Here is a 15,804-nt window from a genome sequence, read left to right as displayed (position 1 = left end):
TATTGCAGCAATCGTCAGTATGCAACCACTCAACATACAAGACCATCATAACTTCAAATATTTGTTTTTCTTCAGTTTGCTGATGAACTACAAAGCATATTAGCCTTTTAAAAAACTTTCCAGCATGTCCAACATTAGTCATGAGTAGTGCATCATAGAGTAGCATTTGCATTAAAACTAACATTCCTAAAGAAAGAACTAAGTCATATGGTTTTTTTTGACTTGTTGTGATTTAAAGAGCTATTTTCCTAATCTCAATGGATAGAAGGCTGCTCTGCTATCAAAATATTTTCTTGGAATTCATATATTGAACCCATTCATTGTTTCCAGCTGCATTAAAATAAAAACCACAACCACAGGCCAGTGCTAATTGGATCTCGAAGGTGGTCCCCTGCAATCTAATCAGTCACGACTCAACCCACTTCACTCATAAAGGCGCAGTATCAAACTTTCAGGCGTCACGATTGCAGATTCTCCATCCGCCTCAGATGTAAACCCAATCAGGCATGTAGACTCGCCCCCGCACGAAAACAAAAGAATCTCACATGCACCACTCTCATTACCATATATAGATACCTTAAGAGGTCCAGAAATGTATTGCCACAGAGGCCCTTCAGCTGCCTTGCTACAATGCCACATTTCAATGGCTCCTGCAAGAGCCCATTCACTCATTGATATGGCTTCAATTAAAATTTATAGCATTCATGATGCATTAAAATGAGTGGTTTACATGTGTAACAGAGTGCAAGGTGGAGTGAATAATATCAAAAAGATGCTCAAAATTTAATTCCATTCTATAGAACATGCTAATTAGCAAATGAACCAAAGATTAACAGTTCCAGTGACCTAGCCTTAACTGGAAGGCCAGAAGCAAAATAAGGTTCCTGCATGAAGAAGAAGACTGTATGACAGTAGTTAGGTCCTCATTTCTGCAGTGCTCTCTCATTTTGACACAATATTAATTAGGTCAAGGCTTTATTATTGAGTTTGTATTTAAAGCATGGTAAAAAGAAACATCACCAAATACCCTCAGTTTGTGTTGGAAAAGTAGCAATACATTTTAGATATGCAAAAATCAGTATTTTGCATATATGCACATTTGTCTCTTCTAACCTTGCATCAGAGTGAGCAATTTAAAATGCAGCATCTCTTTTAAATGCTATGATTCAGTTGAGTGCTCTATTCCCTGGCCATTATTAGCTGAAGAAAAAGGAAAAAACTGCAGCCCACGTACCAGCACAAACTCATTTTTCATTCATACTCTGACTGCTAAAAATAATCTTTACCATGGACACAAAAAGAGGGAAGACAAAAAAAGAAATCTTGTATTACTTGAAAAGGCCACAGAGACTAGATATAAAATCCTATCGAGTCTAATTAAATGAATGCTCTCTGCACAATGCAACTTCCTACAGGGTAAAAATATTCCTTGATGAAGCTATTCACTTCACAATGCCTTAACCAGAGCTACAATTTAAAAAGGGAAATATTTTCTAAAACATGGTTGCCCAAGCTTTTCAATGCTTTTCTCTCCAAAAGTGTTAAGTCCAATTAATTGCTTGCACAACATCTTGTATTGATAAAACACCTTTAAGACAGTAAAAACATCCCAACCTACCTCACAAAAGGAATGTTAGGAAACAAAATGTGACACAGGTAAAGAAATATTAAGCTAGCAAAGCTTGGTCCAAGGGTGATTGGAGGTGTTTTGGGGTGAGTGGGTTAAGGGCCTGGACAGTTGGCAAGGCTGTCAATGGTGAAACAATTAACAACAGATAGGCAAGGGGCCAGAAACAGGAGATGTATAATGGAGGGTTATAGAGCTGGATGACTTATTGATGAGGACTGATCTAACCTAATTGGACACTAGAGAGATGCAGTGCTGGGGGTAGATACGGTGGTTGAGAGTCAAATTCATATAGATATGACCACAACTTTCAATTCCCATACAAATGGTATAAAACCATTGTACCAAAGATACCCTACAAAGAGGGTATGAGATCAGTTTAATTTAGGATGGGCAATAAATGCTGACCAGCTAGCAATCTCATGAGTAAAAAAAAGATACTCAGCATAGCAACAGGCCATTCAGCCCAACTTGTCCATGCCAAGGTTTATGCTTCACTCACACCTTCTTCCATCTTGCCTCTTCAAAATCTGTCATTTCCCTTCTTACCCCACTTCCTTTATATGAACCTATATAGTAGCAAAGGATATGGAGCCACGGTAGTAAATGAAGTTAAAATACAGATCAGCTCTGACCCAACTAAAGGTTGAGGAAGATTTAAGGAGTTCTGCCCCTATTCATGGGATCAAAAAATCACCTTGCATAACAGCTTGAACGACATTCACTGCTCAAGTTGAATAAAGGAAACATTTTTTAAAAGAAAATCAATCAATAAATCAATCAATCAATCATTGATGATGCATTTTACTTCTTTTTTAAAAAAAAAACAAGTAACCAGTCATCCGTTATATTACACCAACACATTTTGTGCTGTTACTTAGTGTACTGGCCAGTATCTGCACTGGAAGCTTTGTTTGATTAGGGGTTTAAAAATAGCCCAGCACGCAGCAGAACAGCCCCTAGTCAACTGCATTTCACAGGAAGAAATGGAAATGAAAAAACAAACAACTGGTGATAGTAATTTGGGGGAGGGGATTGGGGAGAGAACGTAAGAGGACTGGGTTGAGTTTAGTCAGGCAAGAGATTTGCTCACAATGCAGCCTTACAAGATTGTTTTTTTTTTAATTAGGTTTTAAATTACAAAAAAAAGTGCTCCAGACCAGCCATGTGTTAAAATTTCGAGGACTAGTTTAAATGAACTGGACCTTTGCACTTACAAAATTGAAGATGAAAAAGATTGTGCGTAATTGGGTACTTTACTAGCTTTTTAAATGCTGTGCTACTTACACCAACCTTCAAAATTAATAAAATGTTCCTAAAATTTATATCCCCCAGTCAAAAGCACTGAAATGTGACTGAACTTGAATGAATGAATGATTGATCACTGAACTTTTCGTCAGCCTCAATTTGAGAGTGAACTAGATTTATTCAGGAAGGAGACTTGGGCTCCTACTCGATCATATTGCTTTACATGGCAGCTCAAAAACAACCCAAATTCCATCTGCATTACAAGATACCTTGATTTAGCCAAGCAAAAGAAAACATCAAAAGTACTTCTATTTAGAGCTGGTGAAAAATCTGAATGTTTATTGGCAAATGCTGTAACTAGCAAATAATACTGTTACAAGACACTTTATAATCCCTTTACGAGATGATGATTTTTCCATTCTGTTTCAAATTAGGTGCACTTGCTATCTTATTCCACATATAAATATGTTTGACAATATTATGTTTTGGCAACTGTGACGCAGCTATAACCTACGTCACTGTTATGCCATTGTTATTCTGGATTACGATTTCCAGGACGTCTGTCCTTCCCTAAGGAGAGGAGGCAGCAAATAAGTGGGAGGGAGGAATCATCAGCTTGCAATAAATGAATTCAACCTGGAATTTTTTTTTTAAAACTCAGACCCATGAAAAGCAAACAGTGATGCCAGACTTGGCAGGCAGTGGGCAGCTACTGAACAAATTTGATTAAATAAGGATCATGACCAAGGAATAATAGGCCCAGTGAAGGTTTAGGCAATATTTGTCATTTATCACAAGGTTATTTACACTAGGCAGCCCTGGAATGATGCTGTTTGTATTGGGTAGAGATATTTTCTAATCAAATATTTTCAGGGATGCTGGGACCCACCTCTGGAGCAGGTGGGATTTGAATCCAGGTCCCCTGTCTCAGGGGTAGGGTCACTACCATTGCATCACAAGAGCCCCAGTTTGAGTGGGTGGTATTCATGCCATGTGGAGCTATTGTTGATAAGTTTGACTACAAAAACTATACTTCCTCCACCTGTCACTCCATCAGCCTGCCCTAGCTGATCAATCACTGAGTACAGGATATCCAGTTTAAAAACAACACACTTCCCGGGAAGTATGCTTATCTACAATGCCAGACAATGCTGAGCAAAGCTAAGAGGGATTCAGCTCATTCTTATTGGTTAGAATAATAAAGTGACCAGTCTTGTTAAATTATACTTTACCTAACAAATGCTGTCAGAGCTCAGAAATGATAATGCTGCAGAAATTGTGCTCAATAAAGCTCCCTGCAACCAATATGCAAAAAAAACCTAATGTATATTAATTAATACTGTGGTTTGCAAAAATGTACACAAGTTTGTGGAAGAAGTCTAAATAGTTAACTATCAACCAGACTCAGGGACCTTCTTTAGCTATTCAAATGAAACCTTACAATTGATTCAGAAAATTTCGAAAATCATTGTTGGGTGCTTCAGTCTGATGTGATAGACTTGTACTCCAATTAAATTCAAACCAGCTCTTATAGCGCGTTAGAAAATGCTACTGAGCGCCTCCAAATGTGTTGCCACGTACTGCCGGACAATTGTTAACTCTGGCACCAAGCAATTGCATTAAAACGGAAAGCAGTGTGGGGTTGAAAGGCTCACAGTGCCACGTTTATCTACAATGTATGAATTGGCTGCCCAGTCTGGTTTGGAATCGGTCTTTTTTGTTGCAGCGTGTTGGGTGACCTTAAGGGCTGTTGCCTAGCTTCTCGACGAAGATTGAAGCTGTGCGCCGTTTGCTAGCTTCGCTCGTCCACTTGGGTTCTAGATCCGGCCTTTTACCAATGTGGAACAAAGGAGCGGCTCAGGCATTGGGAAATGTCGCAGACGCTTTCCGACAGCGACTTGTCTGGCTTGCGCTGCCCAGCGTCACGACCTCTCCTTCCCTGCCCCCACATGGATTAAAAAAATGCATTTGTCCATTTAAATCATACATGACTTCAAAGGAAATGCATTAACGTCAACCAAGCCCAGCCGGAAGCCTTAAAGGAACAGCGGCGCCGCACGGTTAAGTGCTGTATTTAATCCGATGTTACCCTGCATACAGTCAAGTTTAAAAAGCTTCCTGATCACTCGGACTGAGTGGGGAAATAAATTCCGAAGGGTTAACCCGTCAGAAGCTTCAAAAAAAAATCTCACACCACTATAACCGAGAATAAACGAATCACTGAGCAGTTGGCACCAAAGTCCTTTGAAAATAAAAAGGAAGGATGAACAATTAGGATTGAAGCAAAAAACAGTGTACAGAGCTGGTGAGTTTAGGAAGTGAGTTCTACAGTTCCAGAATGGAAAAAAACCTCGCTCATTAAAAAAAAAGCTTTTCACAATCGGCTCAGGCTGCAGTAGGAGGTCTTCATGTCGTCACTAAGGGGAGGGTTTTGGTTCTTAACAATACTCTCTGTGTAGATTAAACACTGAGCTGTCGCCAAGGAACTCCCAAGTGTTGCTCGAAACACGCACACCCTGAACAATACAAAGGGACAAGAGACGGGGGGGGGGGCGCAGTGGGAAGAAGGAAGGAGAGCTCTGGACTGTTTAATGACCGGCGTCGTGAAATATATATTAGGCCGCTGGGGCTGGAACCCGATAGAGCTTCACACACTTCAACAATATAGAAAAAAAAACACACAATCTCGATTGATATAAACGCTGCACACCCACATGGAACTGCCAAAACGATTTCTTACACTATTATTTTATGAAATTGCATTGGGAAGCACATTCCCATATACAATGTGCAAGTTACCAATGCAACATACAAAATACGTAAAGTACCTTCGGCACCATAACAAGTTTTCGTTTAACCAGCAATTTAACACATATTCATAATAAGGCGTACGTGGCTATCAACTGGGTATCGATCATTTTGTTGCAGTTAATATTAGGGATTTAAACCTTACCTGAGTTTCCGTTAAGCTTTCCAAAGCTTGCATTACTGATTGCTCCGGACGCGAAGCTTGAGACTTGAGGAGACAAAAAAAAATAGTTACACCACAAATCTCTCCAAGTAGATACGAAATAATACTCGATAAATCGGATCAGACGCCGGTCTTACCATGAGACCAGCCTCTACTGTGGGGACAAGGGTTAGCTTGCTTCCTTCTGTTATACCGTGGTCCTGTAGCTTTCCGGAATTTAAACGCCTGAAAGAAAAGTTCAAAACATTGGATACAATCTGAAGCTCAGAAAAAAAACCCACCACATAATGATCGTTCAACTGCACAGGCACATCAAAATGGCACAAGTTACACGAATGAGTTGCGAAGTACGCACAGCACTATTGAAAACTTTACATTGCTTACTACCATTAACATGCAACACTGGATTATGAATGAAAGATTGATCGGCGCATAAAGCCGTCGTGGAGATTCTCGGATCGGGATTCCGTAGCTTTGCTTCAGAACAAAGGGGAGTACGTACGTTTCTTTGTGCAAGAGGACTAGACGCTCCTTGGCAACCTTCAAACGCTGTGATAACCTCCTTTTGAGTCCTTCTACTGTCTCGTCTACTGGAACAGAAAGATCATACTGGGCTCCGGTCGTCGTATTGATGACTACACGCATTGAAGGCTCGTTTTGATGGGCCTCGCAAGTTGGGGCTCGGCTGCAGCTCCTGGTGCTTGTATGGTCCATTCGATTACCTTTGATCGGTCTTGAGTCACAAAAAAGTCTCTCAGACGCTTAAAGGAATCATGCAATATTGTGTTTGTGTGTGCGCGCGTATATATAATGTGTACACTGGAGAATACGGGCGAGAGAAAAAAAATCCCGGCGCGGTCTGCTGAAAGATTAACCAACGGGGTACGATTCTTGTGTGTTTGGGTTCCTCCGTGTGAGGCTTCCTTTTGTCTTCTAAAAGTTTCTCGGATAAGGGCTAAGAAGGAAAACACAAGTGATTTGATCGGAGCCTCTGAACTGTGCCCCTTTCTCTCGCTGTGAATCTGTATGTGTGTGTCTCTCTCTCTCTCTCTCTCTCTCTCTCAGCCGTGCCGAGTGCCTACGAACCTTACTCTGGCTGACTCCACCGCGATCCCCGGGAGAATAATCCTCATAGAACGTCTGCAACAAAGAAAACACAGAGTCAGCCAATCAGCGCCTCGGCCGGCTCCCCCCATGTATCCACCTGTTTCCCCGGTACCAGCCAATCGGCCGCCGGCTCAATTGTGACGTCACGTGAGGGGCGGCCGCCCACTCGTCAGTTTCAGCCATTCACAAAAGACTGCAACGCCTGCCACGTGACAACAGCCTTTCACTCCCTATCTTCCCACCCCCACCCCCCCACCTCCCCACTCTTCCTACCCCCACACACAGACACAGAGTACCTGAATTGAAATTCGCAATGAATCAACAAACAAAGCGACAACTTGATGTTCGGAGAGCTGCAAGCGTTCAATTCCAATTCCTTTTGAACTTCTGGCAAAAAAAATACACTGTCCTTCCCACACACACACACAGAGTACCTGAATTGAAATTCGCAATGAATCGACAAACAAAGCGTCAACTTGATGTTAGCGTTTCGTTCTGATAATTTGTGAACTGCCGGCAAGAGGGGGAAAAAAAAACTTTTTCTCTCCGCCACGCCACACGCATACACAGACCCCACCACTCCAAACCCTCCAAACACCCACCTACACCCTCTATCCCTCCTCCACCCCCGACAACCACAATCACCATACATACTCACATACCCACCCCCACACACACCAGGAGCCAGCTATATTTAAGATTCCCACCTCCTTCCCCCACAGATTGGAATCGGATACATAGTATTACAAATCTCGATTTTCCATTGATTGAAACCCACTCCTCTCAAAAATGAGAGACCACGTATCGCATTTAAGAATGAATCAAACGTGCCCGCAAGCAGCACACCCCCTCTCCCCACCCCCCAAGGAAACAAGCAAATGCCCTCACAGGCGAAATGCTTCAGGATCAAACTTAAACGAACAGTTTTCATCGGCATTGACAACGTTGAACAAGACAAATAACAAATATTTGTTATCCCTCAATCAGCTCGCGCGAATGCATCAAGAAAGCCCTGGAACCGAGCTAAATATTTTGCAAAATCTGGATTTATTTCCAATGTTGCCGGCGCGAGCTATGTCAGAAAAAAAAGCTGAATTGAAATTGGACTTTATTCTAATACAACCGACTTAGTTTGGAAGTGATTTATTTAAATACTAGCCCACTCCTGTCGTTAACCAATAAACAGCCGGAATGCTCCATGTTGAAAGACTCCAGCTTTGTGGATAGCTTGGCAGTGATTTTAGTTTGTACTAAGAGGCAGAACTAGAAGCACTCTCGTGATTTATCAGTGCAATGTACCGAGTAATAGTCAGTTCTATAAAGGTAATGGTGAAAACCTACGTGGTTTAGCAGTGACCCTGAGCTCTGGGGAGGTTAGTTCTCCAGCAGAACCACCACTAAGTCTCAGTCCACGAGCAACAGCGCGACCTGCTGACAATCTGTGGTACTACTTCACTGAAATATAACGAAGATTGATAGGATATTACTGAACGATCTGATCGAATGCCAACGACAAACATTTCGTGCTGGAAGAAGCAATCGTTAGGGAGCCGGACAAGACAAAATACACAGTTGGGCTGATAAAATAATACGGTCGGGACTCACTCAGAACAAGACAGTTATCGGTGCAATAGGAACAAAGCAATGATAAGCTAGCTATCCCACACAACCTTCTCACCCTAAACTCAGTAAATTACGTTGTCTTGTCCAATAAACAAACAAATCACCTTTTTCTGAATACAGGGAGTTTACAGTACCAAGAACCTCTGGATCATTTACATTTGTGCAGTGAAACTTATAGATTGTACAGTTTTAATGGGGGTGTCAGTTTCCTCAGTTTAAACCTTTACTGTGAACGAATTTTTTTCATTCATGCTGCTAGTTACCTATATCAGCACTGCAAGTGTGTCAATCTAATTACTTACCAGCTTTTTATTGAATCGCGCTTATTCTGAGCAGCGTATTCACTTCATAGATAAGTCCCTTTAGTTAGGAGCACAAATAGTAAATCCCTTTAAGATCGAGCAGATCGCTTTTCCTCCTGGCGTTGCTGCTTTAAGTGGTTGGCCCGGAATTTGTCTTGGTATTTAAAGAGTTAGACGTGACGCCGACGCCCGGGTGTGGTGGGAGTCTGAAAATGCAGGAACTGTTTGGCAGAGATCAGCAACCTTAGGCGGAGCCAAAACATCCCGCTGACATCACCAGGAAGAGCAACCATCGGTGTTTCAGTTTGAGAACTCACCGAGCTCAGGCATTTCCTCGGGGACCGCACGTCTCTGGACCGGTTACACAAACTTTTGAAGGTTTCGTCTCCTGCAGATAGGAGGGCGAGCGGCTGTAGAGACTTGGCCACACACCGGCTAGACTGGCCAGAGTTGGCGATGCGGGACACCTATAGGGCACGCTTTGCACACTCAGCTCAGAACATAGTTACGCGATTACGTGGTTAGGTGGTGTCATAACAAACAGTTTCTAGTCAACATAAATCAGACCTGGGACATTGATAACGCATCAGTAGCATTCGTGCTGTGGGCGTCATGAAGTATATATTTCCAAACCAAAACAAAAGTCAATTCCAATTAAATAACGGTAGTACATAACGCGTTTCTCCCTATTATCCTTCCTTTGCAAAAAACATGTTTAATATTGGTTAGACGTCACTGCCATCTGCAATTCTGATGGCCATATATGTATTCAGTACTCTATCCCAAAATCGAACGGAGGTTCAAATGGGAGGACAGATCAATGCTTATTTGCTTTATCCTGTGACAAATATCTTTATTGAATCATCTCTAATTTGCATAATGTATTCCAGCAAGGAGCTGGAATCATTTTCGTGCGCACTCAGTTGATGCTCTCAAAACAGTACATTAATAATTTGTCTCAGGGTTGGTCAAAATAACTTTCTCTGTGACTCACAGTTACTGTCATTTTAAAGTCAGCACTTTGGGGAATGAATTGAGCGAAGAAGGCGTTCCTTTTACTGGCAGTGATGCCTCACACAGGAACACATTTTTCGCATCATACTGTTGCACTGTTTACATTAGAGAACTGCTTTTCGGTGACGTGTGGTAACTGTTTAGCTTCGGATTCTTCTCTGAAATTTCTGCAGCGGATGTGCAGTTTAACGTAGAACATCATGTAGGGCAGGGCAGGAGGTGGGGAGGGGAGGGCATGATAAATTGAGGGTATTACACCCTAGTTAACAATACTGCCTTGTTAAACTAGACACAGAAAAGTGAAGGAAACTTAAATACTCATGGATATGAGGGGGACCCAAGAGACCCATTCCTGGGTTGAGAAAAGCCTTTCTCCCCTGAATAGAATATTTATCCCTGGGCTTGACTGAACATTAAGGAATTGACAGAGTGTCAGCTCCCAGATCGCAACCCCAGGTGATTCATCCCAGAATTGTCTGAGTACCTGGAGTGAAATGGATGCTCTTCACAGGGAAGGCTTTTTTGCAGACTGAGAAACACTGGCTCAACAGACATGTCAATAGGTAGAAAGCAGATAGCATATGCCCAAGTGATTACCACTGGTAGTTGTAGCACTGACCCAGAGCCAGCTGCCTGTGCAGTTTCACTGGCACTGACACTGGTAGAGTATGGTCTCAGCAATGACATGCAGAGCCGCTGGAAGTGATACATTTGGGAAAATGCTGTTCCTCTGCAAAGACTGCTTTGTGAAGAACAGCACACAGCTGCAGCAGTTTTTGCACAGGACTAGCTTTGTGAATGCCACCGTTCAGAACGAACTTTAATCATTGGGGTGTTGGTCAAGGTGAGTATAGCATTTGGGGCACTATTGCCACTCAATTCCATGTCCATCCTTCCCATTCCTGCTTACTCAAATCCCTTTGGCTCTGTTTTCTACCTTGTGTAATCATGACCAAATAAACAAAGAACTGCAGATGCTAGTAAACAGAAATACAAAAAAAGGGATAGCTGGAAAAATGCAGCAGTCCTGGCAACATCTGTGAAGAGAAATCAGAATTAACATTTCCAGTCCAGAGATCCTTCTTCACAACGGGGAGGCAATGGCCCAGTAGTATTATCGTTAGACTATTAATCCAGAGATCCAGGCAATGTTCTGGGGACTTGAGTTCAAATTTGAATTCAATTTTTAAAAATCTGGAATTAACAGTTTAATGATGATCATGAAACCATTGACAATTGTTGGAAAAACCCATCTGGCTCACTGACATCCTTTAGAGAAGGAAACTGGTCTGGCCTACACGTGACTCCAGCCCCACAGCAATGTGGTTGACTCTTAACTGCCCTCTAGGCAATTGGGGATGGGCAATAAATGCTGCCTAGCCAGCGACGCCCACATCCCGTGAATAAGTAATAAGAAAATGTGATATACCTGTCTCTGTCAGACAAAGTATTGAGTTTCAGAGCAGTGAGGTTACACTGGAACTTTTCTTAGAACAAAGAAGATTGAGGGAGGATGTGATTGAGATGTGTAGAATTATGAGGGGTATAGACAAGGTAGGCAGGAGGAAATCTTTCCCCTTAATGGAGACATCAATGACCAGGGGGCATAGACTTTAGGTATGGGACAGAAGAGATGTGAGGAAAATCTTTTTCACCCAGAGGGTAGTGGGAACCTGGAACTCATTGCCTGTAAGGGTGGTAGAGGCAGAAGCCCTCATAACATTTAAGAAGTATTTAGGTGTGCACTTGCAATGCTGAGACATACAAGGCCTGGCACCAAAGTGCTGGAAACTGGAATTCGAATAGTTAGCTGGTTTTCTTGACCTGCACAGATGCAATGGGCTGAAGGGCTTTTTTTTTCCCTGTGCTGTTGTTCCACCAACACTCACCTGCTTGCTGTATTTTCAATCACAGGCAACTCTCCTCTATATCTGCAGCTGATAGGTTCATTATGAGACTATCCAGATTAGCAAGTACGAGAGAGATCAAATCTTTGATTGGATTAACAGCTCCTAGCCTTTTCGGATTGAATTTTTTTTTTGTTTTTTTTACAGGCAACTTCTGGGCTTGTGTATGTTGAGTGTTGTCTCAGATACCACCCTCTCCCCCGCCCCACTCCCACAACCCCTTTAAACCTTTCAGCCTCAGTCAACTTGTATTGGTCATGTGTTTGCACACTGTGGCTCTGCAAAGCAGAGGTTGCTCCAGAATGTATCTGAGCAGGAGAGGATATAAATCAGGAATAGGAGAAATGGAACAGTGAACAACAAAGATAGTCAGCCTTCAGAGTAAAGCTCAGGCTCATACAGAAGCCTTTGTGCTCTAACCCCTTGAGAATTCTGAATTGAGAAAGTTGTTATAAAGCCCGATTACATTTCCTCTGCTGGTGAACCCTTGCACATCTCGTATTGTTAATTCTTACATTTCTTCTACTCTTGATAATGATACTGCCTCTCCTGCATATGATTCTAATATGTCTGTCAATCTTGGTAATGATCCTGTTGCTCTCATATCAATAACCTGGGCACTTTCATCGTGCCTCTGTTCTCTTTTTGTTTCTGAATGGCTGCAGCTGTATTCTCAGCATCTGGAGTTTGGCTACTGAAAGCTACTGCCACTGGAGCCTGCCTGCCCAGCTTCTGGGAGTTGGCTGAATGTTCCTGGTCTCTGTTTCGTTTTCTGCTCCTGGGATCTTCACTTCCTACTTTGCTGCGCTGATCTATTCATTTCTACTCTCATTCACTGCTGCAGATTTACAAATCAGACACTCCTCTCTAAGCATGCCTTGGCCTAAACCCATGGGATTTGTTTTAAGACCAGTTGGTATGCTCAAGTATCAGTTTTTCTGGGTCCAGCAACAGTGGAATCCCAGAAGCAGCTTGTATGTGCATATGGCATATATTAGCTCATCTGTCCATGCAAAGTACACTTGGTAACTGGATCCACAGAAACCTGTGACATTACTTGTAATTAGACAGAAGAGAAAGATGTATTTAAGTCCTGAATCACAATGCATAACAGCAGTATGATATGACTATCATTGTAATTTCTTTCTTGCAACAAAAGAATGCAAAGCCAACTCAGTTCTAGAAACTGGATAAACCTGCTGCAAAATCTATGCCCACTCGGCAAGGAATCTGGTTCAGGCTGGTGCGGAAATTGCCCTTAAGATGCTACAGAATTCTTGAGAATCTGTCCAAATGCTGACACCTGATGGCATTATCGGTGGACCTGATTCTAAGTTTATGTTCTCATTAGCCAGTTTTATTTCATCATCACTTCAATTCATTCCACAACTGTTTTTTTTAATCCAGTGCCAAGTTGTGCTTGAGCCAAAACTCAGTTGACATTGACAAGACCAAGGTTAAGGGTTAGATTATGCTGAAATAATAACAGCAATAACATTATTAATGCTAACCATTATTACAGGAGAAATCTGACTGCAACTTCTGGCCTCTTGCAAAAGCGTTGTTAAACTGGAAATCCAGTCAGGCATACCTTGCTCTTGCATAGGGGATGCTATTGCAGGACTTGCTAATAGGCTTGGGACTGAAATCACTGTAATGACATAAGTTTCCGGTGCTTAATCAGTACATCTGCAATAATTCCAAATGAAAAAGTTAGTGCTGTTGCAACTAGGAGTAAGTGAGATTTCAGCAGCATAATAAATAAAGTGTTACTAAGGGCAGGGGAAATGTGCAGAGTGGTGAGGGAAATAGGGTCCAACAGGTATGAGCGTTGCTCCAATTCATATTAACAATTTAGACTTTGGAATTAAAAGCACAATTTCTAGATTTGAGACCAAACATCTGATTGAAAAGTTTAGTCAACATTCAGAAGGAGTGCAACAAGTTATAAGCAGACGTTAATTAAAAGTCATAATTTGCAAAAGAGTTTCTCTCTAAATAAGTACACTTTTTGAAGGAAGGTGCAGAATATTTATAAGCTAAAATCTAAATGATGTAGAGAAACAAAGAGAGGAACACATAAATAAATAATTGAAAATCATGATGCAGGTCCATGAGACCATAACAAAAGTAAACCAAGCTCAAGAGTTTATTTCTTAAGGAATAGAATTTAAAGTACACAGGTTATGTTAAATTTGCATCAAACCTTAGTTAGTATATGATTGGCATGTTATAAAGGGTATGGAGCACTGGAGAAGGTGCAAAGGAATTTATTGAAGACAACACCAGAAATGCAAGAAAAGATACACAGCCAGAATTACTTTTCTCTTAATAAGGGAAAGCTGAGGGATGACCTAATAGATATTTTTAAAGCTACACAAAGTTTTGTTAGAGTAGAAAGTTAGGGCAGAATTTACCCTCTTTCGAGGCGACAAGATAGGGAAATAATTTGTTTCCTGAGAGATACTCACCCCATTCTGGCCAGTTCACAAGTTAGGTGCTGGGCAAGAAGGTCCACAAGGGACTTTCTCAACCTGCCAACAATTAAAGCCCTTGAGTGGGCAATTAACATCCTAAGGATCTCAATTCATCACTTTCCTGAAGACCTGCCTCCCAGCAGATGAGAATAGAGGCTATTTTCTCAACAGAGAAACCTGGGTGACCTGCCAGCCAGGTTCAAGTTGGGTGTTAGGGGTTTTTGGAGAGGGGTGGGTCTTCATCTGCCTTAAGCTAAAGCCATAAATGAGAGGACAAGAGGTCACTACTGAATACCACTCCCATATCCTTGTAATCACAAGGGTCGGAAACACCTCTGCAACCCCCATCCAGAAGCAAAAGAAAACCAGTTAGCTTCTGATTGATGGGGAGCTTCTGGCAATGTGATACTCTACTTTTCAGGTTTGAGAGAGGTTACAAAGCTCACCAGTCAGCTCTTAACAAATAGATTGCCTTGTGATCCACTGAGCTTTCTTCATAATTGGGACAGTAAGTCAGTTTTCACTGAACACACCAGACCCAACTGAGCCTGCAAATCAGAAAATAATGATGAGGAATAGGGAAGGGGTAAACTCAAATCCATTGATATAAGGCAATGAGCAAGAAATAACAGAGAATTCAATAGAAATTCAGAAAAAGAGAGTTGTGAGAATGTGGAACTTGCTACCACACTGAGTGGTTGAGGTGTGTTGTAGAGATTCATTTAGGATAAGGCTAACTGAGTATATGTGTGAGGCATATTGATTCAGTTTGATTAGGAAAGGTGAAAGGAGGTTTGAGTGGCACATAAATATCAGCACAAACTGATTACCAGATCAAATTGCCCGATCTTTTTGTATGTTTCATGTAAGGTTGCAAAATTATTACTGTTGAACAACATCTCTAGCCCTAAAAAAAATTACTTGGAGTCTTATTTTCTCAGAAGAAAATTAATGTTTGAGATTTTTGTTAGAAAATAAATAGTCAATAGCAACTGTATGCAGGACGAATATTGAAAGCCATTATTACACTGCTGAAAACATTATCTGGCCTATTGTCTTTTGCTTCAGCCATTTCACATGAGCAATTGATTTAATTTCACATACCCTCTCCATTGCTTACCCAGGTATTGATTCACAATCCCACTGTGCTGTTTCATCCTCAGCAGAGCCTCAAATCCCATCATGATGACTAGTTCGCATTCATCATCTCCAAACCGACCTCATCTCACCGAAAGTCTCATCTATACTTTTGTCATTTCTATGATCAACTTCTCCATTGCTTGCCATATCAGTCTCCTGACCTCCACTGTATTTGAATGCCAACTCATCCAGAATTCTGCTGCTTGCTTTCTGTTCTACATGAAGCTCTGTTTGCCCACTACCCTCCTTACCACCCTCTCATGTCTCCCTGCTCACTGTACCGATTCCAAAATCCCCATTCCCTGTTAGATACTTTCCATGGATCCACTTTGGGCCACCTTTCCAAATTCCTTTAATGTTCTACTTTTGCTTACCGTCTGTGGCCTAC

General features: G+C 41.7%; 1 protein-coding gene across 2 annotated transcripts in view; it reads right to left on the bottom strand.

The window, feature by feature from the left end:
- midn (midnolin) overlaps positions 1-9,352 on the bottom strand; it is a 29,299-nt gene extending 19,947 nt beyond the window's left edge. The window contains exons 1-4 of one of the 2 annotated variants that reach the window (XM_048614154.1): positions 8,879-9,352; positions 6,933-6,986; positions 5,984-6,071; positions 5,829-5,891 (exon numbers count right to left, since the gene is read on the bottom strand). In XM_048614154.1, coding sequence (XP_048470111.1) covers positions 5,829-5,891; positions 5,984-6,071; positions 6,933-6,979 — 198 coding nt within the window. In that variant the 5' untranslated portion in view covers positions 6,980-6,986; positions 8,879-9,352. Of the gene's footprint in view, positions 1-5,828; positions 5,892-5,983; positions 6,072-6,348; positions 6,987-8,878 lie in introns of both variants that reach the window. The other variant, XM_020531837.2, reaches the window with a different exon arrangement.
- Positions 9,353-15,804: the final 6,452 nt, after the last annotated feature.

This window comes from Rhincodon typus, chromosome 29 (genome assembly GCF_021869965.1).
Source record: "Rhincodon typus isolate 14 chromosome 29, sRhiTyp1.1, whole genome shotgun sequence".
Classification (NCBI taxonomy): Eukaryota; Metazoa; Chordata; class Chondrichthyes; order Orectolobiformes; family Rhincodontidae; genus Rhincodon; species Rhincodon typus.
Note: the sequence above shows the minus strand (reverse complement) of the source record. Positions and strands in the feature narration are given on the sequence as shown.